The sequence below is a fragment of the Centroberyx gerrardi genome, chromosome 13, assembly GCF_048128805.1.
Source record: "Centroberyx gerrardi isolate f3 chromosome 13, fCenGer3.hap1.cur.20231027, whole genome shotgun sequence".
NCBI classification, from domain to species: Eukaryota; Metazoa; Chordata; class Actinopteri; order Beryciformes; family Berycidae; genus Centroberyx; species Centroberyx gerrardi.
This window is the reverse complement of record NC_136009.1, coordinates 11,536,654-11,564,506: the sequence shown is the minus strand read 5'-3', so window position 1 is coordinate 11,564,506 and position 27,853 is coordinate 11,536,654. Positions and strand designations below refer to the sequence as shown.

Below are 27,853 nucleotides of genomic sequence, written 5' to 3'. Positions count from 1 at the left end.
CACATTGCATAACCCAAGTCAGTGGTACAATGAAGAGTTGTGTTATGTTCACTCAATATTGTGCCATTGATTAAGAACATACAAAAATCAATGCACTGTTCCTGCTGGTAAGAAAAAGTACATAACACACTTTAGATAACATTATTGTAAATTCACTTTAATAATAGGAAAGGTACGGTGCTCAGTTATGGGTGAATGATATGAAGGATGAAAACTACATTTCGAAACTGTAACACAACCTGCAGCTGGGAAGCTATGGTGCTGTAGGAGGCTTTAGCTGATGGAAATACTGCTGCCCCTCCAGCACCGTAGACAGCAACATTCAGTTCAAATTGACTTTAATGGTCCTATCTGTTGTGTGTATTTCTATGAGCAGTTGGGCCTACCAGAGGAGCAGAGGTGCCACTACGGTCGGCTCTATCAGCACCCACGCCCCCACCCGCCACCCTCGTCCCTCGCCCTCTGATCCGCTCTCCCTCCCCTTCCTCTCCCCCTCATCAGCACATTCCAACACACTGACACTGTAACTGCCAAGCCAGATTTTAATAGTGAGGCACATGGTCAGTGGGCCGGCCTGCCAGGCGCTGGCCATATGCCCCTCTGTCATCTCACATTGTTGCACAATGACAAACTGGGATTACTGCAGAGTCTGTGCTGTGGTGGGCGACATACTTCATGCCTTTTAAGGGCATTCATGCTTATGGAGAACATCCTGTTTCTGTCATATTAGAGCATAATGGTAATATCACTCGGATAGCACTGTGTGCCGTGCTTCATGTACTATTTAGTTTTACCAGTGCAGACTAAAACTGTGAAGCTGATCTTGTAAAGTTGCTGTATCTCTGATATCATAGAGACAATGCATTGCAATCTGCTTCATGGTGCGTATTGCATTTGGCTTTTGTCAATAATAACTCAGCCAGATGAGATAATTGTGAGCAATTTGGCTTGCAGTAGTTTGCCTGTGATGCTGAAGGGCTTCCTTAAACCTGCACAGCACGATACCAATGCACCTGGCTTCCCCTGCAGCAGACTTTAATCCTTCAGGGAACCGGGAACAATCCATGAGAAAAATACAAGAGAAAAGACAAATCTATTAGTATTCTAGACAATCCTTACAATAAATAATAGATGGCAATGATGTTTCATCTCTAGCTTCCTTTATGTGTGAGAAAAGACACAATTCAGAATTTTCACAATTGTAAGAATAGGTGACAATGGATACTATCCCTGTATACTCTTCCATTGTGTGTAATAGAAAATCCAACATGCTGTTTATCCACCAGCTGGCAGAAGACAAGGTCAGAGAGACCCAAGTGACCACCAACAGAGAATGAAAACAAGCCTTCGGGCTAAGTAGACATTTTCTCAAAATAGTTCCTCCACTCTCCAAGAGCGGAAATCGGGGTTTGGCACTTTCTATATTTAGCTCTCTTGTGTTCTCTGGGTTCAGACAGCCATGGTGAGAGGGCCGGGTCTATCTTACACTCAGTTAGGTATAAATAAATGACCGCTGGGCCAGAACCTAATGACAGGAAACGGCCACAAGGCCACAGATAACTCTGGGCAGATTTCTCTGGCCAGGCCCCCACTGACTGGGTCTGTCTGAACTGCTGAGCACAATAAGGGACCATAGCAGCTCCCAGAGGCAAAATCCTTCACTCCAAGTCTCTATACTCTTTGTTGATCTCATGATAGGAAAGAGCATCTATCATTGTTCTTATGAATACTTGTAGGCCTACATGAAATTTTGAAAATCGTCTTGGTTTTGCTAGTGGATGTCAGTCTTCACTACACTGAGAAGGCCACAATATTCCTAGCTGCATCCCATGCTATTTATCAGGAAATAAAAAACCTTGACCCACTTGTTAGCCTACGGTATCTATATCTGTGGTAATACAAGGTCAAATACTGTAAGATTACATAAATATGTAGTCATTTGCCACTGAGGTTTCCCAAGGAAAGGGAATTTTTCCATGGTCAATGCAACCTCCCAAATCTTCCCATAGGGATTATTAAATGAATCTCTCAATCTATCTGTCTATATCTGTTAGGGAGAGAGCCGTGACAGCAGTAAACCAGACAAAAGAATGCCGTAATAAACTCTTGTTTATTAACAACAGTAGGAAAGACTGTGCAACAGCAGAGAAGCAAAGGGTCGTTACTCGCTGGCTGGAGTTACATCACAAGTTCAAATCTGATTCTTATGTCTGTGCAGCACAACTCTCTTCAGTGCTGCCTGAACATGGAAACAACATCAGGATCAGATTTTTCTTCCCCATTAGACTGGGATGAACAGATGAACTCTGTGTCACATGTAAATCCAGCTCCAGTTATTGTAAGTCTAATGTGAAAGTAAAGCCACATTAACAGATGTCTGAAGTATACCAGGTTAACATCACTGCTTTTTAATTAGATATTAGTACAGTATCGTACTGTAGGAATGCTTCACTTTATTAACCTTAATCATGTCTTCATACAAAGGTTGGTGTATCAATAAAGAAATTCTCAAATTGTAAATTTTGACATTTAAATTATTGATTAATCTGTGAATGGTGCAATAAGGCCATTGCTGAGTTGCTGGATGGACAGAAATTATGACATGGCAGTAGTGATCTATAAATCTATTTTTAAGTGGCATACAGGAATGATTTAGTATCAATCGTATTGCAAGTAATAAGAATTGACTGTTAGAGACAATCATAAAAAAATACAATTGGATAATAACAACACTAGATCTTGCTGATTTGAAGACCTGAACGTACCCTTTGGAGAAGGCAACAATACCAAAACCGCTGAAAACCGGAGCACCAGGTAGTCAAATACAATTACACATCTTTTGCTAGTGACAACATGTAGACAAAACGATGGCACGATATAGTTACAACTCACTTTCATCACATAGAGATAAAAACATTTGATAGAAACATCTTTTTTTTTTTTAAAGAAAATACTCCAAGTAAGAGTGTTCTTCATAATACAAGGCAAACATAAGTAAGGCTTTTGAGTGTAAGAACATTTTAATTTATACTATCTATTCTGTTTCTGTTATCACGCAGTCTAAATTGACCATAGCAGACATGCTCCCCTCAGCTAATCAAAACATACAGGACATGTTAGATTGAAGATTGAAGACCCCCACCAACACAAATGTTATACTTTTAAAAGAAAATCTGAAAGCAGTCCTGGGAGAGTGGTATTATCATCAATGCACACTACCTACTGCACCTGCACCTACAATACTTGTGCCAAAAAACACTTTAAGACAATGATGTGCACATTCACTAGACTAAGACACTTATTGTGATGAGTAAGTTGACACGGCTCACAGTGTTGTGTAATACTTGCTCCAACAGCTTCTTGTCAACGTCCTGCAAAAAACGTACCTCGGAAAAATTCAACTTTTCAGGAAAAATATGCTCGATTTTCTCACTCAGACCCACGTTTTGACATTTTCAAATGCATTATCAATGGTTTGGCTTGGTCCCAGGGTCTCAAAACCTTTTCTACACATAGTGTTGTGATGCACCCAGTGTCAGCTGTCAAATACTGTTAATCTGCTGTTTGAGTGATTTCAAGAGCACTGCAGTTAGTGCCCAACATGATGTGGTAAAGCATTTTAATTTTAGCTTGATTCATCAAGCTAGCCACACTCTATGTATCTTTTACATATAACCTACAAGTGCTCTATTACTGAACAGTTTCCAAAAGCGTCACAGCACTGAGATCATCTTGATCCCACTGGCTTAAGACTGGGTGACTGAGTGGAACTTTTCTCAGCATGATGACTCAATAACTTGGCTAAAGACAACACTGCCCCTTCATAATCACATTGCAAATATCAGACAGGAAAACTATGGATTAAGTGAGAGTTGGATTGCCACGGCCCTGTCCCCACCTGGTAAAATTATTCCACAACTGCGATGAGTTGTGGAATAATTTGTTATTTGAACCTAATTTGAGTAGTGACATATCTGCCCCATCAAAGGTGCATCACTCTAACTTTTGTGCCAGCTCAGTCTAAACCCTGACCCTGAATTCAGTTGCTCTGAACTGCACAAAAGCTGTAAAATCCTGGTGGAAATGGGGTCTGCGATCCATATGATAAGAGACATTATTATCCGACTTAAAACAGATATGCTGTTAAAGGACTGGAGAGAAACTTTGGCCGTATGAATCCACTGAGTTGAAGCAGACAGATGTTAACAGTCACTGCCCAATGAAGATGAAACTGAGTACAAAGGAACTACTGAATCCATAATTGCAGAGTGTTCAAAATATTGAGATAACAACAATATCTGCTATCTGTAATTATTTGAGCAACATAAGGTACTTTTCAATGGCGAACCATTACAACTCATACTACCAAAGTCTTGTTAGTGGTCAGAGCTCAAACTGCACGGTGGCACTGCCAAGGACAGCAGGTTCAGTTAATACACGGTAGTGGGGCAGCCATGGCACACTACTTGGCTGATTATGAATTGCTGTTTTTGAGAAAATAGTGGTTGAATTGGTGAATTGTTGCAGAACAGGTGAACATATGGTAATGATATAGATCACAGTCCACCCTTCACTCCTCCCAACAAAAGAATACAGCAACATGAATAAGCAAAAAATAAACACATAAAGGCTAAACGGCGTCCACTACAATATAGTGCAGGGTTTTTTGTCCTTGAAGGGATTTTCTGAAGCGGGGATGCCGACGAGGAGAGGGTCGTTTCTGGCGTGTTCGCTGCAGTAGTTCATGAGGTCTGCGGAGGCCTTGGATACCTACAGAACCAATGGAAGAGAAAGACAGAAGGTGAGAAGAGTGTATTCAGGGTATTTTCATTCATGCACACACATCAGTAAACAGATTACAGTGAACAAGCCATTGCATGCTGTGTTACCGGTAAGAGGTTTCCTCCAACATGGCATAGAAATGTGCCATAATACCACATTACACTGTAATAATCTCTATATTATCGCACTGTACCTTTATCCTCTCGATGCTCGCCTCTATCCTGAGCTGCTGCACCGTCCTCCTGGCATGGGCTATGTTGTTGGAGCTGGGAGTCTTCGAAGACATCCTGGGCAATACAACGCTCTGTAAGGAAAAGCAACAGCAAACATTCAAGTTGTGTTCAAAGAAAGCCAGGACAGAAAATACACAAGAAACTAGGGGGTTGGTCTAGGTTTTGCATGGTAAAGCAACGCTGCAGTGAGGTCACAACATGGATGAATGACGCAAATATGCGTTTCTTCATTCTGTTGCAATGAATTACAGCTAGGAACAGATAAAACATGAATGGTAAGCCTACTATTAAGATCAAGTGACTTCTCGTTTACTTCTTAAAAGCTTTGGTTTGTCTACAATTCATGCATCTTTTTCAGATTTTTTTGGGTCAAATCGTACAAGATAATCCTGCCACAACACGATGAGCAGAGATTAGACAAGCTTGTACTGTAACATGACAGAGAGTACAGTATCCCCCGACCCTTCCCTTGGCTTGCATCACACCTTCCAGCATCGTCTCTCAAGCAGGAAAGCCACACTTGTTTCAAGGAATAGGAACAGGTCGGTTATGACACCATGTGCCAGCTGCTTGGCAAATCACCGAGCGGCTTGTCAAAACAACTCTCATGTCAGTTGAAATGAACAAAGGATGAATAAACAGTAGATATGAGAACATGGGCCGGTAACTCGGTCTGAGCAGGGGAGGATGTTGTGTCAACACGGTTATGTCAGTCTGTCTATGATTTAACTGTGTTATTTTGCAGGGGGCGGGCTGCAGCTCGTGTGTAGCGGCAGCGGAGCCGGCTGAGTGCAGAAGCAGAACAACGCTAGTGGTTGGTAAGGGTCAACTCTTCCACACTTCCTCGTCCTCTGCAGGGTTTGTTCCCAGAAGTGACATCATCATCAAGGTTTCTTCATCTGGCCCGGCACCAAATACGCACACAAGGTTAAGGCAATGTGCAAGGGAGGAACACCCATGCATACACACACACGCAGCCAACCAACACGACCTCACACCACAAAAATTGTGAAAATATATTAATATATATTTAAAATATCTGTGGGTGCAAACATGTCGTGAGAAGTTCTACTGCAGTTTGTGAGTTTCTTTGAATCACTTTTCTGATGCTCTATGGCTTCCTGGTTATCTAAATAAGTAAAAGGTGGATTTTAAGAGCAAGGACCCACAGAAAAGCGTAGAATCGGTTTTGCAAGCCTTTGGGCTGCCAAAGACAGCAAAATAATGCCACATTGTTTCATAGTGTATCTGCAACAGTAGGCTAGACTGATAGGCACTAAACTGCAGCCATGACACTGAAAAAAATTTTTCTACACATTGCAGGATATCACTATTCAAACTGAGGCAGCAGCAATGTAAAGAGAGTTCAGTGCATGTGGTTGAGGGGGTGGTGGGGGACGTTGGGAGTAAATCTGGTTTGAAGGCGGCAGTCGGTTGGAGGTTGGAGACGTTATCCTGGAGTTCTAATTCCACTTCCTGGTAATGATTTACAGACCTGATGGGAACATGCCTGGACACATCCTACAGTCCTCAGCTTCGTGGGAGCTCTGGCTTCCACGTTTCTCCTCCCCTGCTCTCTTGCTTCCGTTTTTGCTACTTTTTCTCCCTCTCTCTCTTTCTCACACACAAACACATGCCTTCTTTGTGACACACACCTCTTTCACCAAAACTGTCTTTTCGCAGCAGGGAACAGGAAACTGAAAGTACTGTTTCTCAGAACATCTTGTGTAATGAACAAAAACAGACAGTACAGGCAGATCCGAGCGTAACAGTTAAGTAAGAATAAAATGCAGGAAAGGTGCAGTGAACAGGACAGATGAGCATGACATGCATGGCAGAGAAAACCTTACAACAGAAAAAACAACTTGAAAGTCGAGTTTTAATAATATACCATGACTTATGTTACCAGGACTGTATGTTTGTTTTGTGAGACCCTATTTGCCTGGCAGGATGTGGTCCCTTCACAATGCTTTTGATGCTATAGCTGGATCCTATAGCTCTTCATTTGTTTCAGGAACAAATAGACAAGGAGGAATAAAGGCAAAGAGGAAGGAGGAAAGGGAGGAAAATTCCCATTTTCTGACTTCTGCTTTGGAGTGACTGATTAGAGAGCTACATTTCCATCCAAAGATAGCTAATCATTCTGTGGAAAACAGGACAAGAGATGACTCAAAGAGGTAAAATGTATTAATAACATGAAAGAGAGACATGAAAAGCCAGGCAGTACAATGCGAAGTGAACGATCGTCCTAAGTAAACATTAACAATTGTCCTAAGGGATCATACCATTCCCAACTTGCTCACCAGGCCAGTATTTTATAACAATAATGCACTCCGTGACTCAGTTTCCCAGCTGACTGGCAACAGTCCCCAGCAATTAGTTTGTGGTAATACTGGATAGACACCAATAGGGCTGCAACTAACGATTATTTTCATTGTCGATTAATCTGTCGATTATTTTCTCGATTAATCGATTAGTTGTTTGGTCTATAAAATGTCAGAAAATGGTGAAAAATGTCGATCAGTGTTTCCCAAAGCCCAAGATGACGTCCTCAAATGTCTTGTTTTGTCCACAACCCAAAGATATTCAGTTTACTGTCATAGAGGAGTAAAGAAACCAGAAAATATTCACATTTAAGAAGCTGGAATCAGAGAATTTTGACTTATTTTTCTTAAAAAATTACTCAAACCGATTAATCGATTATCAAAATAGTTGGCGATTAATTTAATAGTTGACAACTAATCGATTAAGCGATTAATCGTTGCAGCTCTAGACACCAACTTATTCTGTACCAGCTTCAATAGCTTTTCTGAACAGGTAATCTATTGGTGCCAGGTGAAAACTTGGACATCCTTGCTTCATCAAGCAAACGAGATTGCACAATTTATAATTTGTGCAATATGTTAAACATGATACAGAAGCTAGTCAAAAAGCACAACAATGAAGAAGAGATAACATGAGAAATGCAAACATCCTTCACAGGGGAAAAATCACGACTGGGCTGCGTTGATAAGTTCACTGGGAAAACTCTTGGAAACCATCCCAGGGGGAAAGTTAGAACTAATAATCCAAGACTGGATTTGAACATAGTTATCTCAGCTCTCTGACTATGTAAACATCAATTCCTCTCCCTAAAATATTCCCTCCACAGGGACAGAGGAAACAGGATTCTTAATCCAAAAGAAACCAGAGCAGAATGATTGCATCCTCATTGGTTGAGATACACTGTGAGCAGCGGGGTTGCATGGTGTTGAAGTTCAAGCCCCTGTGACAACAAGCATCTGTCCTGCTGAAGTGTCCTAAAGCAAAACACCGTCTCCCTACCAGCTCCAGGGGCGCTGTTCTGTAGCTGAGCCTGACCTCTGACCTCTGTGTGGAGGGGTCAAGCACAAAGAGAATGTCCCCATGGGCATCAACAAAGTATCATAAAAAACCCACTGCTGAATAATTGGATATAGTCCTCCTGCTCTATGCCACTAAAATACCAGCTCACCCGGCATGTGGGGGGGTGAGGGAGAGGCAGCTTTTCAAACCCACCAGCAAACAAAAGTGATTTCTGCTGGCAGCCCATCCCAAATGACTCACCTCAGTCAAACTATGCAACCGCTGTGATGTGATGCCAGCTACTACCAGCACCACTGGTCTGATTGAGTTTCTATGGGAGGGCACACCCCCTACCCCTGTGTGTGTGTGTGTGTGTGTGTGGCATAGGCACCACCATGCACATGTAAGGGTCTTGCAAAAGTTACCTCCAAGGATCAGAAAGAGACCACCCCTCTACAGCCCACCCTATCGCAACACACACGCACACACACACACACACACACACACACCACCAGCCCTCATCCTGTAGCCTCAACAGGACCACCTACTGCACAGAATGGAGTGGCCCCACTGCTTTACTGTACCTTACACACACAAACCCACCCACACACATGCCATTCATTAGTGCTGTGTTCAAAGTACCAAGAACAGGCAACCATTATGACTCACTGCCATTAACACCAACACTCAGGGATGAAAAAGTGTGTGTGTGTGTGTGTGTGTGTGTGTGTGTGTGTGTCTTACATACTACAGCTATATTGTAGCCCCGACCCGAAGAAAACTCTGACTCTGCTGACTAATACAAACGATATCCATTAAAGGCTAAAAGGAGAGACGACCCTGTCAACCGTATGTGTGGTCCTTTAATCCAGTATCAGTGGGTGTCAGATTGGGGCAGTTTTTGTAATAATGCAACACCGCTGGAAACAAACTCTATTTTAGGGCTTAAGTACTGTCAGCTGCACTTTGGACTTGACCCTTGGTGCTGAGAGGCAGGCAAGGAAAGATGACCAATGAAAAATGAAAAACATTGTTTCACTCTTTTTGGGTATGCAGAGGCTTCCGTTGTGGCATTAAAGAAATAGTTCACCCCAAAATGAAAATTCAAAAAAGTTCGCAGTACCACCAAATACTGCGAGTTAGCTCCATCTGAGCCTTCTTCCAAACTACTGAAGGTAAGGGGGGCATCTTTTTACAGCTCCAGAAAATAATAAAATGTCCATCAAATTTCCCCAAACAGCTCATGCAGCATAATCCAAGTGTTTTGAAGCCAAACGACTGCACTGTGGGTCCAAAAGTCCAACATTTACCTCATTATCTCCTATATTTTCCTCACTGACAATGTTCTGGTCACGTGTGCATGATGCAGCGCTCTAGCATAAGATTTGCTGTAGATCTGTAGGCTACAGTATGCTGCACAAGCTGTTTGGAGAAATTTGATAGACATTTTATGCTTTTTTTGGAGTTGTAAAAATCTTCTTATCTTCAATAGTTTGGGAGAAGGCTAAGATGGAACATATGGGGGCTAACTCGCTGTGTGTTTGGTGGTCCTACCAACTTCAATGCAGTTTTGACTAACATGGGTGTGTGTGGATAACTGAATTTTCATTTTGGGGTGAACTATTCCTTTAACTACGAAAGAATGGGTAGGGGGTAAGGCGTGTGTGCACACCAGATATTCCAGTAGGGTGAATCATATGAAAAATTCCTCTTCAAAGTTTTTCATTGTTGTCCCCCACAATGAAATCTGCAGAGGGACAATGGATCGGCTCTGGTCTGTCCATCTGTCTGCACAATATCTCAGACGCCACTGATTTCCATCATTTTCAAAATGACACTGATTGGCCTAAGGGGGGCGCATCAACATTTGTTTAATTGTCTGTACATCACACACAATATATCGGACGTTGCTGATTGTATTTTTACAAAACTTAAGGGAATGATGCATCTCATTGCTCATTGTTTCAGCATTGTCACAATTGGCCTACAGGGGGAGCCTCAGCGTTTGTTTAATTGTAAGTCACGCACAATATCTTGGACGCCAATGAATGGCACCTCCTCTTCCCCTTTCCCTGCCGCATGTAATTAAGAAACATGAGGAGACATATTTTCTACATATTGCCCCATTACTCCTCTGCATCATTCGTGGGGGACGACATGTTCAGTGTTTATTTGTTTATATATTGGAAGTGTTTTATATTGAAACAAGGCTGACCACCATGTACAAGAATTGGACTTTCTACTTCTGAAATATAATATGCTGAAATACTTCTCCTGGCCATCTAATTTTGTGCTTAATTAGAAATGCCCATAAATATCTACAGCCTGGCATCTGACTTCATGCCAGCTGAGAGGTGACGCCGCAGTCGCGTCTCTTTCACATGGAAACAGTGAATCAGGAAAAGGCGATATTTGGAGTCGAGACAGACGTCTGCTGCTTTGAACAAAAGAGAGTTCAAAGACGTGGGCCCCAGCCACAAGCCAAAATACCGGTTGTTCTCCCTTGCACACACACACACACACACACTTCTTTCTCCTCTCTCCCACATACAACCCCCCTCTGTCTCTCTCTGCAATCAGGAGTTTCCTAGTCTGCAGGCAAAGCTAAAAGTAGCCTTGTCCTCCTCTCTGCTGGCAGTCAGCACTTTTCCAGCTGAATGAGAAACCGTTTACCTCTGCACCTACAACACGACCCCGCATTGTGGTTCAGTGGCGATCAGATCAGATCAGTGCTGCTGTGAAATTCCTACTGCTTTACTATAAACACTCGCTTGTCTTCACTTGGTTACCGTGCTTATCAAACTCGATAACACTCAGTCATCAGTCCTGCTGCTGAGTAAAGTGGGATTGTGTTTATGAGCCAGTGGGAGAGAACTTGCTGATTTTCTAGATCTGTGCAAAAGAGAAAGCGAGAGAGAGTGAGTCAGAGGGACAGAGAGACAGAGGTTGCTGATGGTGTGGGCTGGCACTTGCTGAAACTGTGAGAACCACCAAGGATTTGTGGGGAAAGCGAGAGTGATATCACTACTTTCCCACTGAGGAAAAAAAAGGGGGGGTTTCTACTCGAGAGTTGTTGTTAGGCTTTGGCTAGCCAGGCAACCGTTGTCATGATGTTGACCTGGGAAACATCATGACAGTTTTGTTACCCCAGAGAAATTGGATCCATGTAGACTAGAGGACCCTGAGGATAGAGTGCTGAGGCAATAAACTCAACTTCATGCAGACTATGCCACTTGCAATTTCTTTGCATGGGAAAGTTTAATATGGCTCCATATGTCCCAGGCAAGCCAGGGAAAAATAGCCCTAATTCTTCCAAAATGCTACTACATGAGTAATTAATATTACTACAAAGCAACTGTGTGGTATATGTATAGCAAAGCCCTTTCAAGATTCATAGACGCCTAAGTGGATACAGCTGTAAAAGGCAAGCGACAGTGGGTTCAACACCAAATAAACAACACTGCAACTCCAATGTATTCTCTGATGCATCTGGGGTAATTTGCACTGAAAGAAAGAAGTACAGTTTACAGGAGCAATAGCAAAAACAATACATACATGTGGCTTATCAACGAAACACAAGTACAGACCACAGTAAAGAGCAGACAGCTGAGGATAGTGGAAAACTACAGTAGATGATGTTTGGTTTAGGGGGCATGAAGAGAGGCAGCACCACCCTAGCTTGGCAGGTATGTTCACTGAGATAAGTGCAGCTGAGCGGCCTCCGCCCAGCCGCTGTCAGCACACTCAGTACTGAGGGAATACTGGGAAACTCAGCGCTCTTTATGCCAGTCTGGGTGAATACTTGATTTTGATTGGCTGGAGGGTGTCCATTATTTTTGTGTGACCAGACATTTCCAGGAAAAACTGTATTACTGTACAAAGGTTAATGGAAAGTATTCTAGAGTAAACAGGTGGAGCTGCAACCGTTTGCTCTGTGTTGCTTCTGTATCAGCCCAAAACACTTAAACCTTTGCTTAAACCTAAACCCCCACATAGGTTCTCAGTGAGTCTAGCATGCAATCCTGTAAGTCTGTGGTCTGACAGGATAAAAAAAAAAGAAACAATCTAGCATACTGTTGCACAGAAGCACATTGTCTAGACAGAGGACTAGACTGAACTCATTTTATTTCTAAATCCTAAATTCATGTGTAATTACTTGAGGCTCATTCCTGTCAGAAGAAACTATGAATGATGCCTTGTTTTGCAAGAAGCGCAGACTAGTTGGCTGACAACTTTGCCATGGTAGTCCAAGTAAAGCCAATTAATTTCAAACTCAATTCAACAGTAGTGAGTAAAAAAAAAGATGCATGTCAATTAGATAATAAGTTATGCACATCCATGAGATAGCAAGCCTATTACTGTCCTCAAATATGACGATACTTAGAACAAGATTGTAAGAACATAACTGTACTGCACATACAGTAGCCAATGGTGGTACAGAGGTGAAGTGGAGCACATAGTGTGTCAGGGACGCTGCCTGCCTGACATAACGACAGATAGCGGTGATAACACAGGGCACAATCAACCCTCTGGTATGTGAGGATTAAGCAGGAGAGAATTCACACAATGAAACAGGACTTTCTCCAGTCGGCCAAACACTGATTAGGCTACACTCCACTCCACACACTAAGGGCACAGTATACACACTCATCTACTTGACTAATGTTGCCTAATTTAGACCTGCAGAGTAATGGTGCAGCAGCGATTCGTTCCAATTCCTAGGAAACTGATCGCCCTCCTTTCATCCTTTCCCTAAGCGAACCATTAGTTTCATGCATGGATGGATAAAGACAGACCGGTCTCTTGTTTTTGTGAAGGAGGAATGGGTGCATTTTCACACCATTCAAACAAGGACCCAAACACTGTCCTCACCTTCTTCTTCTTCGTCTTCTCTCTTTACATACCAATGAGTCAGGTGGTAAAATATGGTTTCTGAACTGCTGAATAGGCCATTTCAAGCTAGCAGGGTCAGCCATCCCATTAGCCTATTGTTGAGATTGGAAATTATCGGTTGTGTCCGACTATGTGTAAGCCTAAGTGTAGGTGCAGTGTAGGTTAAGTGTGGGTGCAATGTAGTGTAAGTGTAGTGTAGGCAAGTGAAGGTCTAATAGATACTTTAAGCAGGTATAGAGGGGGTTGGTTTGGTTTTGGGTCATCAGAGTTCACCAGTACACCAGAATGCACTTGATAACCCTAAAGACACACTTACCCCCCTAACTTACAGAATCTTTGCTAGGTTTCACTGCAGGTGCTCACCCTCATCCAACAGCACAAAGGATTACATCAGATCCTGAGTATTGTTAATTGAGCCAGGCTTCCTTTGCAGAAAGGGAGGGGATTTTTAGCAGAGCAATGTTTCCTTATAAATGTAGTGCAATGCATGTGGTAAAGACATGGAGATTTATAATTAACTGATCCATGGGAATCCAGTTAAAAATAGTCCTAGTTTTGTCATCGTGTCACCTGATGACTTCCAATATTCCACCACTTCACAGCAGGCTACTTCACCCTCTTAACATGAAGTAGACATCCAAATCATATGATCAGTATCAGGGGAGGAGAGAGAGAAGGAAAGGAGAGAGAGACAGACAGAGAGAAGGAAACAATGACAAAGAAAGTAAGAGAGCAAGGAGGAATGACATTGAATCACAGATTCAAGTCTCCCCTTTTCATTGATGCAACCATCAACTGAATATCTTGCATTCTTTCAAAGGGAGGGCCGCAGAAGAGATGAAACAACCTAAATTACCCATTAGGAATAATAAGACTTTCCTGCTGCTCAAATCTCCCAAATCATCAGACACATCTCCCGGCTTTACACACAGGATGCCAAGCTTCCGGTTACACCATAAAAACATAGACAGGGAGAGCAGCCAGCGCCATAGTGATATCATTAGCTGCCTCCAAAGAGCCTGCACTAAAAATAGCCACCAGGTCTCTGTTGCTGCTGGCTACTGTGGAGTTAGTTTTAGCTAAAAACTACTGCCACAGTAGCTAACTGATATTAAGTTGAATGCCAGCTGGGTGGCATCCAGATTAGCAGGGTCTTTCCAGTTTCCACTGAGGTGCCTAGGAGCCTCTGGTTCCTCAGTAATGGGCCATTATCAAGCCCAGAGCAGCCCAAAACAAACAGAGACCTATGGCAGATAATGCCCTTCAGACGTCACTACAGACGCAAAGAGGGTGACATGCAGGAGCCACGGGCGACCCAGGCAGAGAGGCTGCCAGGCAGTGTCTCTCTTCTCTGCCCTCGCAAAACAAACAGCATTGTTGCGAGAAACTATACAAAAGAAAGCTTAGTGCAGACAGAGTGGAGTTTGCTGGAAATGGATGCAGGGAAGGAGTGAATGGAGGGGGGGGGGGGCAGAGTGTTGCAAGAGGAACAGAAAAAGATGTGTGCTTACAAGTGAGACTGAGAGAGTGAGATGAGAGTATGTGTGTGTGTGTGAGAGGGAGAGAGAGTTCAGCTGGAGAGAGCAAGCTGTGCAGCTGTGTGTATGTTGCAGTTGGTTCCATGCCAAAAATCTGCTGCCGGTGACAGGAACGCCATAAAACTTAAAGCTATTGTGAGCCCTCTGCCTCGCGCCTCCCTCCCGCCTCTGAATGCTGCTATTCATGACGAAAGCAGAGAGATACTACACAATGGATCTCCATCTCTGGCCTAACACTGCCCTGCCTATATGGAACAATAAACAAATGTAGTCAGTCTTTCCAGCCTCCACCCGCAGGCTGGTCTAACGACATACACGTTACTACTGCAGCGGGCCAAAGGTCTGCAGTGTGTACGCTAGTCGGCCCTCGCCCTCCTCTTCTTTCCCTCTGGGGCCGGACGAGGGAGACGGAGGAGTGGAGGAAGAGAAGTGGGGGGAATGATAGAGAGGTAAAGAGAACGATAAGTGATGCCTGGATGGAATAATTTAGAGCCGGGGTGTAGAGGGAGGGGTGTGGTGCTGGCAGTGGACAGGAAGGGTTAAAGAGCAGCGTGCATGGATGGAATAATTGATAATGCTCAGACGTCACACTACGCATTAGACAACAAAGTAAAGGTCGTAAAGCAGAGTTTGTTTTTCAACTAAAGAGGAAATGGGATTAGTAAAAAGGTGAAACAGGCTGGAGTGAGGTGTGTGTGTGTGTGTGTGTGTGTTTGCTGGAGGGGGTGGTGCCCAATAAAAGCAGTGAATATATATTTACATGCGTAAAAATGTTGTCAGGTAAAAAATATACTGATGTTTTATAATCCTTGCTCTATTTATTACACTCAATATATCTAATGATACTTCATGGAATAGTTAGAAAGACTACGAAAGTCCTGATAAATCATAAAAGAACAACAGTGAGGCACCACCGCTGCAATGGTGAACTGAGGGCAAAAGGAGAATTAATGATAAGCTCACCTCTGAAATCAATAGCAGCCACCAAGCCTGTAAACCAGGGCAAAAGGATTACTATGAAAAAACAAATGCAGGCCACATGATTTCCGCCCAGGAGACAGGAGAGAGAGAGAGAGAGAGAGACAGAGAGAGAGAGACAGAGAGAGACAGAGAGAGAGCAAGCTTGACTGCATATTTAAGAGTTACTCATCAATGTCCTCTGCATGCAACATTCGTCAGCGTATTGCCACTGCATCATTAAACCAGTGGATATTTGAGAAGCGATGCCCAATCCAGAGTGTCACACTCAGCGTGAAATTTATTTGTCTACAAACTGCTGACCTTTGTCCTTAGAGGTCAAAGTTCAACAGGCCGGCTAAGACAGACTGGATATCATTTTCAATCCTGAGTCTGAGCATTTTCCCCTGCTTGTGCATCATTGCTGTACTTACACAAGGTGAAGGCAGAGAGGGCTACAGATACATAGGGATCACAGTACAGTGGATATTCGAGAGCTGAAACATGAAACACATGGGGATGGGGGGCGGGGGGAGTTGGGGCTCATGCAACAGTTTGAGAGTTACCATCCCTATAAACTGCACCACACACTCCTGCCTTTTCATCCACTTTTGAACCGGAGGCCACCCAAGACACTGTAAGTGGTGGGTTCAAATTCAACGCTTCCCAGACGAGCATTTGATGCTGTAGCCGAATACGAGAAGTGGGTAACGTGAGAAGCAGCTCGGTTACTTGACAGATTGCACTTGAGGCAAAAAAGAGGCTACAGTAGGTTACTTGTTGACAGAGTACTGAGCAAAGTGTCCATCTGTCGTGACGGCTTTTGTGCTCCTGACGTGGAAACACCCTGCATACGAGAGGGTCAACTACCAACACAATGCTGAAAATAAAGGACTCCGAAACAGCTTTTCTGCTGAGCCTTCCTTCAGTCTATTGAACATTCTCCAGCAAGAGAGGGATAACTTTGAGAGTGATTAATGATAAGACAAGAGGTCTCATGGTCTCTTTATCTTAAGCACCGACTGCGTACAGTTCAGGACCCAATCATCCACCGTTATCTGGGAGTGAGCAGGGACTTTTCCGACAAAGAAACACAGCCATGCAGAGAATGACAGGCATGTGGACACTGGACACAATACTACAGAATACGACACGTGACCTCTAGAGAAGTTGTATGAGAAGGTGTGACCCGCACACACACACACACACACACACACACACACACACACACTTAACAGGAACGAGTCAGTCGGAAGTATCTACAGAGGCAAGTGTATGTGTTTCTGTCCATTCCTTTCATATATGCTCCTGTTACTGTCACTCTGAAAAAATGGCATGTTTATGATGTTATTTGAGTGTTGACATCGGTGCAAACAGGAAAGCATGTTAATAGCAAGTTAATAGCTACTGATGGAGCGTCACTTTCAAGAAAGTGATTAGCACTATCAGGTCATCATTACATTCCCTCAGTGAACTCTGCAAGCACCTACAATGCTACTGTTCCCAAGGCCAGGTGACTGGTTTTATGGTCGCTTTATGACAGGTTGAAGGCCTCTGTCAATGCAGAGTGCCAACAAGGACAGAGTCAGGTCACAAGGACAAGACCAGTCTGATGAAGGTAAACAGAAAGAATGCAACATCAGAACAGGAGTGAAACTGTCAAACTGAACTACAAACGGCCAAGCAGTCCAGAGTCAAAGAGCAATTTTAAATACTTAATAAGGTGGGTGGGGTTTACCACATCAGGACAATTCAGTTAGTGTCTCTAAGTTTTCAATCACATACAAAATTGACTTTTAAATACCTTCCTGTAATTGTCTAAACTTTCAAGCCCACATTGTGTTGTGTCCTATGTGGCAAACCCCACCCGTCTGGCAGCTGTGTAGGTTGGAAAAAAACAGACAAAAATATGTGCAAGTACAATTTGACCCAGGTCTGGCGCCTAATCCATTGACCCTTAGAAGAGTCACGCTGAACTTTTATGTGAAGCACAAGTGACCGATGTCATTTCATCACCATGTAAAAGCCCAGCAAAACCTCTAACACAACAAGGGAACAAACCTGACGTCACTCTGTTGTCTGATGTTGCACTTTTTACATTCAGTGGAAGTACAGGGGAATGAAATACCCATCATGCCAGGGAAAGTCAGCTGGACTTTTGGTTTTGCTTTTTACACATGAGCAGTTAGAGGAAACAGGGAGGGAGCAGAGAAGGAAAGTGGAGACTGAACTGAATTCCCCAATGTCCATCTTGCATCATTTACAAAGTTTCCAATCTTCTGGTGTGATTCTGCGGGAGTGCAGAGACAAATTAAATTTAATTAAATTGAATTAAAGCAAGCCAAATAAATTATTTAAATGCATTTAATATGGTCACAAAACATTTAAACATTTAATGAAACAAAAGTCAGGGGAGTTAAAATAATCTGTTATGTATATAATATATCAAGAGGGGCAGACAGACGGTCACACAGATTGACCTACAAGCCGAGACACACACACACACACACACACACACACACAGGGAGTTGAGGTACTATTACTCAGGAGCCAGACGAATGGCTTTGCCTCCCTCCACCTCTGTGACTCCGTTCATCTTACAGTTTCAAAGAGACGTCGGGCGGAGGGAGAGGCTCACACCGTGGGTCAAACTGAGGCCACTTCCTGTGGAGGCCACCCCGATTTCCCTCAAAACGATCCTCCCTCCTCATCGTCCTCCCTCCTTCTCCTTTTACTTCCTTTCCCTTCATCCTCTATCCATTTCTCAGCACAAGTAGGTCAGCTGCGAGGTCACAAGGTCAACCTGTCTCACTCGCATAAGCACAAAATCAAAAACAAAATTCAACTGCAGTCATGTACAATGTGTATACATCACATATGATAGGGTTTTTTTAGCGAGTACAAAAAGTAAGAACTGTACAGATATAAGACTGTAAGACTGACATGCCAAAAAAAGAAGAAATGTTCCAAACAACAAGATAAGTGTCTAGTTTTGAAAAAAGGAAAGAGTAACTCATGGAAAGGGAACATTGCCCATTTGTTACTGTTCAAGAGGTAACAGCACAAGGAGCCAGTGTACAAGAACCCTTTCTGGCAGACAAAATGTAAGGCCTTGTTCCGCCGCGCACCGAAATAGAGTCAATTACTCCATAAATCATAGTCAAACAAAGCCTTGGAGTGAATGAATTTGACTGAGTGTGAATGCGGCACCTGATTCCAGAGACAGAGGGGACGCCGAGTCTGTGGACCAGGAGACACAGGCTGCACTTGTGCATCTCTTGGACACCTGTGTCTGCGTGTTCCTCACAGTGAAACAGACAAAAACTTCGGGGCCCGAGGATTCAAAGAGGCACAAAGGGTGTCGTTCCTGCTCACAGACACCAGCACATACATTTCTGGAAGCGTACGCCCCCTATGCACATACACACACACACACTCACGCAGAGCTACAGGTGTCGAGTTAATTTCCCTGTACACGCATGCCTCGATGAGGAAGCACACACACCGGCCTTTGTTTGGGATGCCAGCAAACTTCCCCATAGACTCATAAAGGGCTCTAAAGAAATGAAAGAATCCATCAAAGTGACATTGTTTCTCCAGCCCGCACTGGAATCACACACACACACACACACACACACAGCTGACTTTACACACTGGCACTGGCACTAGAAGCATCATGTCCACTGTCTGAATGCTTTATTTGTCATGAGAGCCTGCAGTAGAAGCGCATACCTTTGCACCTTTAAAAGTATTCTCCAGTCAGTTTCACAGTAAACGCTTCTGACACAACACTGCACTGTTAAGGTATGCAACGCCGCTTGCTGTTAGCGCATTACGCCCCAAAGGAAGTCAAAGGTAATGATATCCTCTCTCACCTGTCTGGCAGGAGGTTGCTTTGTGCTGGTTGGACTCTATCCCCTTCTGACAGGATATGCCCATATTAGGCCAGTGTGGGGTTATGAAATGCTGTGCATGTCAAAGGAAATCGCATAACACAAGTGAGGACAGTTGCTGTCCTAATGAAAGGTGTGTCTTCCTGTGAGTGGGAGTCCTTCAAAGCACTTGGCTCAATCCCACCAGACTGAGAGGAGGCTTTACGCAGCATTTATACAACTTACACTATATGCTATATGGGCTGCAAACTTAGTTCAAGTTCAAGTTTGTTTATATAGCCCTTCATCACAAGCATGTCTCAAAGGACAGTACAAAGAATGAGCCTAACTCGGTAGAATCAACCACAGAACAGATGGATATAGGACAAACATCAGGGAGAGCAAGACACACACAAAAACAGATTATAGCAAGACATAACAGCCTCCCAAAAACTCCCATGAAAAAGCCTTGTGGAAAAAAATGGAAGAAACCTTGGGGCGGGCCGAGGCACAGAGGGATCCCCCACCGGGATGGTTGAGCTTGAAATAGGTGCCGGGAAAACAGTGACAAGAACATGGGCAATGGCAATGACAAGAGAATCAAATGTGCACCAATTCCAATATTTTTCAAAGACAGCAAAGCACTTGAAGTAGGTGAATTCACTGGGAGTCTACTCTCTCTAAGGCAATGCATTGCTCACAATTCATCCATAAACACACATAAATACCATAATATGTTTAATCTAGTTACAGACATTATTTTATCTTTAAAGCCATTTTATCATTGTTTTATTTCACTAACCCTATGTGGTTTTTGGCCCTGCTTTGATTACATCTGATTTACTTCCTTGTCTCTGTAAAGCACTTTGTAACTGGTTTTAGAGGGTGCTATATAAATGAAGTTATATTGCATTATTATTATTATTATTAGTATGTTAGCTATTTTGTTAGAGTAGGTGTGACTTTTTTTTTAAACAGTAGACTAGATATCTCAACTCCTCCAATGTAGGTTAACAACACAGACCAGAGGATCTCAAGAGTCCACCTCACCTGTTGCCACAGTGTTTTTATGACGCTCTGCTTATATGGTTATAGTCTTTCCAGTAAGTAAACCTAACGACAATATGATCTACACAGACGCTATCAGAGCTGTCTGATGGAGAGTGAAGACCAATAAGTGAAGCTGACACATGTATGTCACAGGTGCAACAAACACACATGTAACACACTCCCTCTCTGCAAGGATACTTCACACACACACACACACACACACACCCCAAACACGCACACACACGCATACAATATACTATTACTCTTGTGAGTATAAACGGAAATGACTAAGTATAATGGATGAGTTTACTAAAGCTTATGTTAGGGCCACCTGGCAGTGCCAGAGTGGCAGATGGTGTGTGTGTGTGTGTGTGTGTGTGTGTGTGTGTGTGTGTGTGTATAAGAGAGAGACAGAAAAAGAGTGTCATTGTCGTTGTTGGGCAAATAGGCCTTGTAGGAGTGGTTTAGTGGCCGGATCAATAACATCTCTTCACCATCACCTTGGTAACAAGCAGAGGTCTGAACTTAAACATGAAGCCATTTGTATCTACGAGCCTCCAAACACATCCTTTCCTCATCAGCTGGCACAGAGGAGAGTCCTGCCACCTGCTAGAAGAGATGGGCACACAGCTCAAGTTTTAACATCTCAAAATGGAGCACAGAGGCAAACAAGTAACTTTCACTCACATTTAAATCACCAAAACCATTACTGATTTTGGCAGCCGGGCACTTTGGGAAAGTAGGGTGTGAGAAAGTAGACAGAGTGCCCCACCATGTGGCAGAAGGAAGAAACTGCAGTTTGTGTAACACCAACAGGTTACATGACAACTTCAAGATGACACATCTAAACTGTACTGAGGCCCAAACACTGATGCTTGTCTGGCATTGTTATATTGTTGTTGTTTTCAATGATTGTTTTATTTTACCATCCTTCAAGTTGCACATCATTATGGCACTTTTTAGTATTTTGCTTTTGTCTACTAAAACCTGGAAAAGAGCATAACCCACTGCCATTTTCAACAAACTAGTGTTGGACAAAATATGCCAACTGAATCATTTTCATATTCAGTCTACCCAAAACCTGATTGCTGATCAGCAGGTGTTACAAAATGTAGAAAACTTTTCAGACAGAGCACCAGCGCCTCCTCTTGCTCACCATTTGAGGGGCTGATTTTAAATTATCTGAACTAAAAAAAAAAAACATAACAGCTCTAAAAATATAATCCAGATCATCATGTGCTGTAAGGCTTGATGTGCTGTGAGAGAGACACTATGCAATTGTTCCTACAAAAAATTATGAAAACTGTTGGGTGTTGTGACACTGCCAAACATCAGCCACTCCTGCCACATTGCCACTGGGAGGAAGCAGAGTATCACATCATGAAGTTTTTTCTTAAAGGGAAAGATAAAGATTTTTGGGCACTATTGATCACTTTTAGGAGATTCAAAAGAAGAACTTGGCACCAACCCCCTTCTATGAGTTGAGAAGGAAAACATCTCTCTCAAAATGTCTTTTCAAGCAGCTCTATCACTTCTATATAACTATTTCCACAGCTTATTGAATGCAGGCAGTGTGCAGTAAATGCTTGCATGTAATGTGCATGAGATATGAAACCTAAGCACTACACCAGAGGTCTGAGATACCTGCAAGTACATAACTACGGCCTGGTTTTCCATGGAAATCAACTGAATATAGCCAAACAGTTACGACTGGATCTCAAAAAGCCATCTTTTATCCTCCTGGCTGAGACTTCAGAGTCCAGCCTGAGCTTGAATTAACATTTACAACAGATTCAATTCGTGAAACATCTTGTGTAGCAAAATAGAACCAATTAACCAAGGGCTATTTAGGTACAAACCCTATCCATATTTTCTGTATGGAATCAGAAAACCTCGGCAATAATCCTTAAGAACTCCTAGAGACTCTGTGAATATGTGATCTCAGCTAGTCTGAGCCTGATACAGTTAGGGGATGATGTAACTGATAAAAGCAGTGTTTTCAGAAATAGTCTGGAGGTTTGCAGCATGCCACCCCACCCCACCCCACCCCCCACCCCCCATAACCCCTCCCCCCCTCACACTGTACACTTGAACAGCAGGTGGAGAACAGAGAGTCCCTGCATGTGGCAGCTTCAACATGGCAGTAAGCCTCACAATAGATTGTCTGTTGTCACGATAGATCTATAAATAACCTTTCGTCAGCTGTCCTCTCCTTCTTCTCACCCATTTACACTCAGTCTCCCTGTCTGTCCACTGTCCTTATGCACTGAAACACACACACACAGACATACACACACACACACACACACACACACACACACACAGTCCTGTGAAGATGGATGGATTCTCGACTTTACATGCGGGTCCTCTAAAAAACACCTTACACTTACAGAGACAGCATAGGACCTTTTCCTCCACTGAAAACATTAATCATTAGTCATCATTCAGTCATAGGCTCTTCAAGAAAACATCCGTCTTGCTCAAACATGCTATGACATCCTCATGAACTAATTCTTTATGTCTGTATTCCCCCTTCATCTCCGCTTGATTTCATTCTTTTATCCACTGACATATCTGCCACAACCAGTCTGTCATGGTCTGCTGCCGCCTGTTTAGTTTTACACTCCGAAGTGAAGTCGCCCTTGAAGCACTGACTAGCAATCAGCTTCCCCGCCTCATTTCATAACACTGACTGTTAGAGGGAAAGTTGCAAAACTAACCCCGGATCAGTGTCTACAAGGAACTTCACCCTTGGCCATAGTTTACACTCTAAACAAGCCTGTCTTATCTGCTTCCTTCCTTCTGTCCAATCAGAGTTGAGGATCAACAGCTATGTAAACTTCAGCCGGTTGGTTGGACGGCAAACTGAGGCCTACTACTCACAACTTGAGCAAAAAGTTCTGCAAGTCTTGTGGATTAAATGGTAATTAAAATGGAGCCCAATTTGTCATCCTCCTCTTAGTAGCACTCTACTCATGTTTTTCCCCAACAGGTTTGGAGGGGTAGGATAGGTGTAAGTGCATTATTCTGCAACTTAAAGTGGCCTTAATATAGGTATTCAAATTTCCTTCTGTTTATGTACATATATGATCAAAGATGTTTTATGAAGACATTGCTAAAATGTGATTTTGTTCATTTTCAAAAATCCATCCTTTTTTGCGGACAGTTTTGGACAAACTCCAGTCAACGCATCACAACTGGACTTGGTTTTGATTGGCTCCCCTCATTAAACAATTACTAATATTTTTGTAATCAGGCCAGTTTGGAGCTCAGCAGGTTTAGCTCATTTGAATTAGAGGAGCTGCTGTTGTCAGCCAATCAGGGTCTAGTACTGTGACTGTTCTGCCTGTGAGGATTTAGTCTTAAAATTCATTCAATAAATGCCCTTTTAACTCATTTACAAAGCATCATAAAGAACATTATTCCTATCTTGAGCCATTGTATATGTGAAAATGAAATCAATGAATATGGGAGGTTTTACACAAGCTGTGTAGCTGTGAAGAGGAAGTTGTGGTAATCAAACATTCCAAGGTTTCAGTCCGTGCTCCTCGTTTGGGTGGAGATGCCGGTTCTACCGTTCTGTCTGTCTGCTGACTATCCTGACAGCCAGGAGGGGTGTTCACTCCAGACGAACACGATTACAGAAGCTAGTTTGCACCCTGAAATCAGTAAAGGCCTTTTATGATGTGTAGCCAGCCTGGGGAAATTAAGGTAGAAAAGGGGGTCAGTGACGAAAGAGAAAATGTAGAGAGGGAGCAGAGAAAAATGGTGAGTGGTGATACTAAATCAGAAAGAAAATCTTGATAACATAACAAAACGTATTTCCCCATCATAGCAATGACGGGAAAATTAAGTCTGCCGCAGCACCCTTTTCTTTTTCTTTTACCTATCTGAGATAGTTGCTATGACAACACTTCCTGGTTGGTGAATGTGTACATCTGGGGTTGATTTGAATCTGATTAGAGCATGAGCACTAACAGCGCCCGACTTCCTGAAGCCAGCAGAGACTTTAAAGACTTTCATCGACCACGTGTCTTTTCCTGCGTTATAATATTCCAATTTCGGGTGGTTTGTAATTGCCATACAATTGAGAACAGATGAGAAATAAAACAATATCTGGGCAGATGTGATCTATAATTGTGCTGGTCTATTTTGAGCTAATACAAAAAACACACACACACACACACACACACACACACAAACATCAAATAAGGTTTGGTATTTCATGAAAGCAAGTCATTCTGTTGCCAAACCAACAGATGGGTGTGACTGTATATCCGCAATGTCACCACCACTCCTGTCAGTACATCTGTGCTCCTGGGCAGGGAGGAATTTAAGTAACAACACAGAACATACAGGGAGAGTATCATCCCATACACAAACACACAACAAACACACACATTTTTACACACAACTGTCCTGGAGCAAACGGATGAAAAGCTTGTGACGAGAAAGGAAAAATGGATGTTGCAAAATACTTACTGGTGCGTGTGTGTGCAATATTAATAGGAGAGTTAAAAGGAGTGTTATGGAAAGTGTAGTCATTATCTTTTTTTTGCTTCTTCGTCAGACATGTAACCCTTGTTAGGTCTGTAACAGAAATGTCACTGATGTGTTTCCCTGAGCAGCTGGTCACATCATAATAATCTGAGTAATTACAAGAGGAGTTAGAGACAGAAAGAGAAAGATAAAATCAACGTGTGTGTGTGTGTGTGTGTGTGTGTGTGTGTGTGTGTGTAAGAATGTTGAGAAAAGATGTGAATCACACATTTAAGTAAGGAGGTTTTAACGCACGCACACACACATGCACACACATACACACCAACTCACACTTCCACAAATACAGCGGAAGACCAGAGGGGAATCCACAACATTATGAGGAAACGGAGCCTGGCTGTTTGTCAAAAGTCACCGACAGAGCTGCCGATCGAGTCGGGCGGCATTCTGCGTCAAGGGAGATGCGCTGCTTCCAGAACAGCCTGCTAGTTGATAAGTCATTACAGCATTGGTTACAGCTGTGTGTAGCATTTCAGCCACACAGTTCCACACAGTTCCTCCATTGTTTCCCCAACATAAACTCATATGGAGACAGGGGAAGGGGGTTAAATCGATCCTCCCTCCACCCTAAAATATGGTGAAGTTTCCTCGGGACCATGTGGACATTACAGTATGTTGCGTTGCCCTATCTTTTTATCTAACCGTTGCATTAAACACGTCACTGTTCACTGATCTCGACCCACCTAGCCCCCACTTCCCGTCACTGGGCAGTTTACATGCGTCAGACGTCAGATTAAATCCTGCCAGCAATTCAGGCTAAACTACTCACAACTCCAAACCCATGCTGCTGGTGGAGAGAGGTAATGAGCTGAGAAACCAGAGTCTTTCATGTCAAAGGTTTACTTCTCTATACAAGTCACATCTCTCAATATCCAGGGCACAAGTGCTTGTGGATTTTACAGTCATGTTTTGCCTGTAATGGAGGCCCCTAAAACTGATCCCCCCCCCCCCCTACTAAGGTCATAAAACAACCTCAGCTCCACTGCTGACTATCCATCCAAATCTTATTAGTTAAGGAATAAAAAGGAAAATTCTTGTGAATGTGAACATACACGCTTTGCCAATACAGTGGCCTAGTGTTTGTTCCAAGGAACTGCACTGGGCAGCCTTATGACCAGACTTGACAAGATCAGACAAGGCAGCTTTTCATGAACGTCACCACCTCCATTCATCATAAAACAACGGCATACGGCTGCATATTCCTGCCATTACCAGTGATGCCAGTGTGTGTGGTGTGTGTGTGTGTGTGTGTGTGGCATGCATGAGTGAGGGAGTGAGTAGGTGCTTTCATGAGAGAAAGAGACAGAACGACACACAGAGACAGACTTCATGTACGTACTGGTGTCTCTGTTCACGTCTGCATGATTGTGTCAACTCTCCTGAATACTTAAGTACTTTCTATGTGTCAGTGTCAGTCACAATGCTCCATGATGCTCACTCCAACATGATAAAACCTGTTGCACATTACAGCAAACCATCGTCACCATGAAGGTGTAGAAGAAGGAGGACAGGACGTGTGTGCTCCTCAGCCTCCAGTGCGGTGGGTCCCACTCATGTGGATGGGCGCAGAGAGGAGGCTTTGAAGGCAGTGAATGGGGTACTAATGAGTTGGCCTTATCAATGGCCTGTCTGTATTCTGCCCTCCTAATGGCCCGGGCACATCAACAGGGCTGTTGATGCCTCATGTAAACACCGCAGGCACTTTTGACCATCATACCAGGGACATAATCTGTCTAATTGGTTCATGTTGGACTACACTGGCAGTGTTGCAAGTGGTTACACGTTAGTTATTGCATAATAACCTCATATGAAGGAAGTAGCTGGTTTACAAATCTATGAAGCACTATTTTATTCTAAAATAATCTGGTTTCTTTCTAAATAAAAAGTCATTATGTAGCAAACACAGTAGGTGGGGCCTGTGGGAAAATAATCACGACTGGAAGGCCGAGGGAGCCGTGTGCTATGAAAACCTTCAGCGCGAGCTTATCACCTGTTGAATACCATTCTCACTCAGCAAAGCTCCTTTTCTGTGCGCTACGGTCACCGCATTCACAGATGAACAGTGTCTAACGGCCAAGATGAAACACTGTTATTATTACCATTATGTTATGCTGCCCTATTACTGTTGCATGTAACGTTAATGTACGGATGAAGACTGTACGGCTGGCAGCAATGGCACTAAATATGTCTCATTTAGAAGACCGTACTGTGGCCAACTGTTGCTTCTGGCGAAAGCGCAGACGTCCGTTGCTAATGTAAAGGTGTATCGACACATGGCTCTCTTACCTGGCCGGGGTAATGTACAGTCAGGTCTAGCCGTGTCTCCTCTCCTCTCCTCTCCTCTCACTGAAGCCAAACTGTATCCGTCAACAAACTGGGAGGAGACCTTTCCCTCTGTCGCTCACCGCGCAATGTCACAACTACACTAATGTGTTTACACTAAAGAAGGATCACACGGCCGACCGCGAAACTGCCGATTCGTGCCGCTTTTACTTTCCGCTGCCGCTTGTTGTTGTTAACCTTTAAGTGTCGTTTACTTTTTTTTCTCCCCCTTCCCTGTATGACAAATCTCCTTTCCTTTTCCTCCACTTGAACGCTTCGTGACGAGAACAGCCGAACTTTGTCGGGAGGAGAGGAGCGGACCGAT

At 43.3% G+C, this 27,853-nt stretch overlaps 1 protein-coding gene across 1 annotated transcript; it reads right to left on the bottom strand.

Moving 5' to 3' along the window:
* Window positions 1–2,091: 2,091 nt before the first annotated feature.
* gng12a (guanine nucleotide binding protein (G protein), gamma 12a) lies at window positions 2,092–27,853 on the bottom strand. Its single transcript, XM_071899990.2, has 3 exons — window positions 27,493–27,853; window positions 4,976–5,086; window positions 2,092–4,770 (listed from the first exon to the last, which is right to left on the bottom strand). Exons 2-3 carry the CDS (start codon window positions 5,066–5,068, stop codon window positions 4,645–4,647), a joined length of 219 nt encoding a protein of 72 aa, XP_071756091.1. The 5' UTR covers window positions 5,069–5,086; window positions 27,493–27,853; the 3' UTR covers window positions 2,092–4,644.

What these genes read in the sequence shown, in the direction of transcription:
- gng12a (XM_071899990.2), bottom strand. Translation starts at nt 5,068, where the DNA reads ATGTCTTCGAAGACTCCCAGCTCCAACAACATAGCCCATGCCAGGAGG. An exon ending in CGAGCATCGAGAGGATAAAG is followed by an intron (nt 4,771 to 4,975) that starts GTACAGTGCGAT and finishes TTGGTTCTGTAG; the next exon opens with GTATCCAAGGCCTCCGCAGA.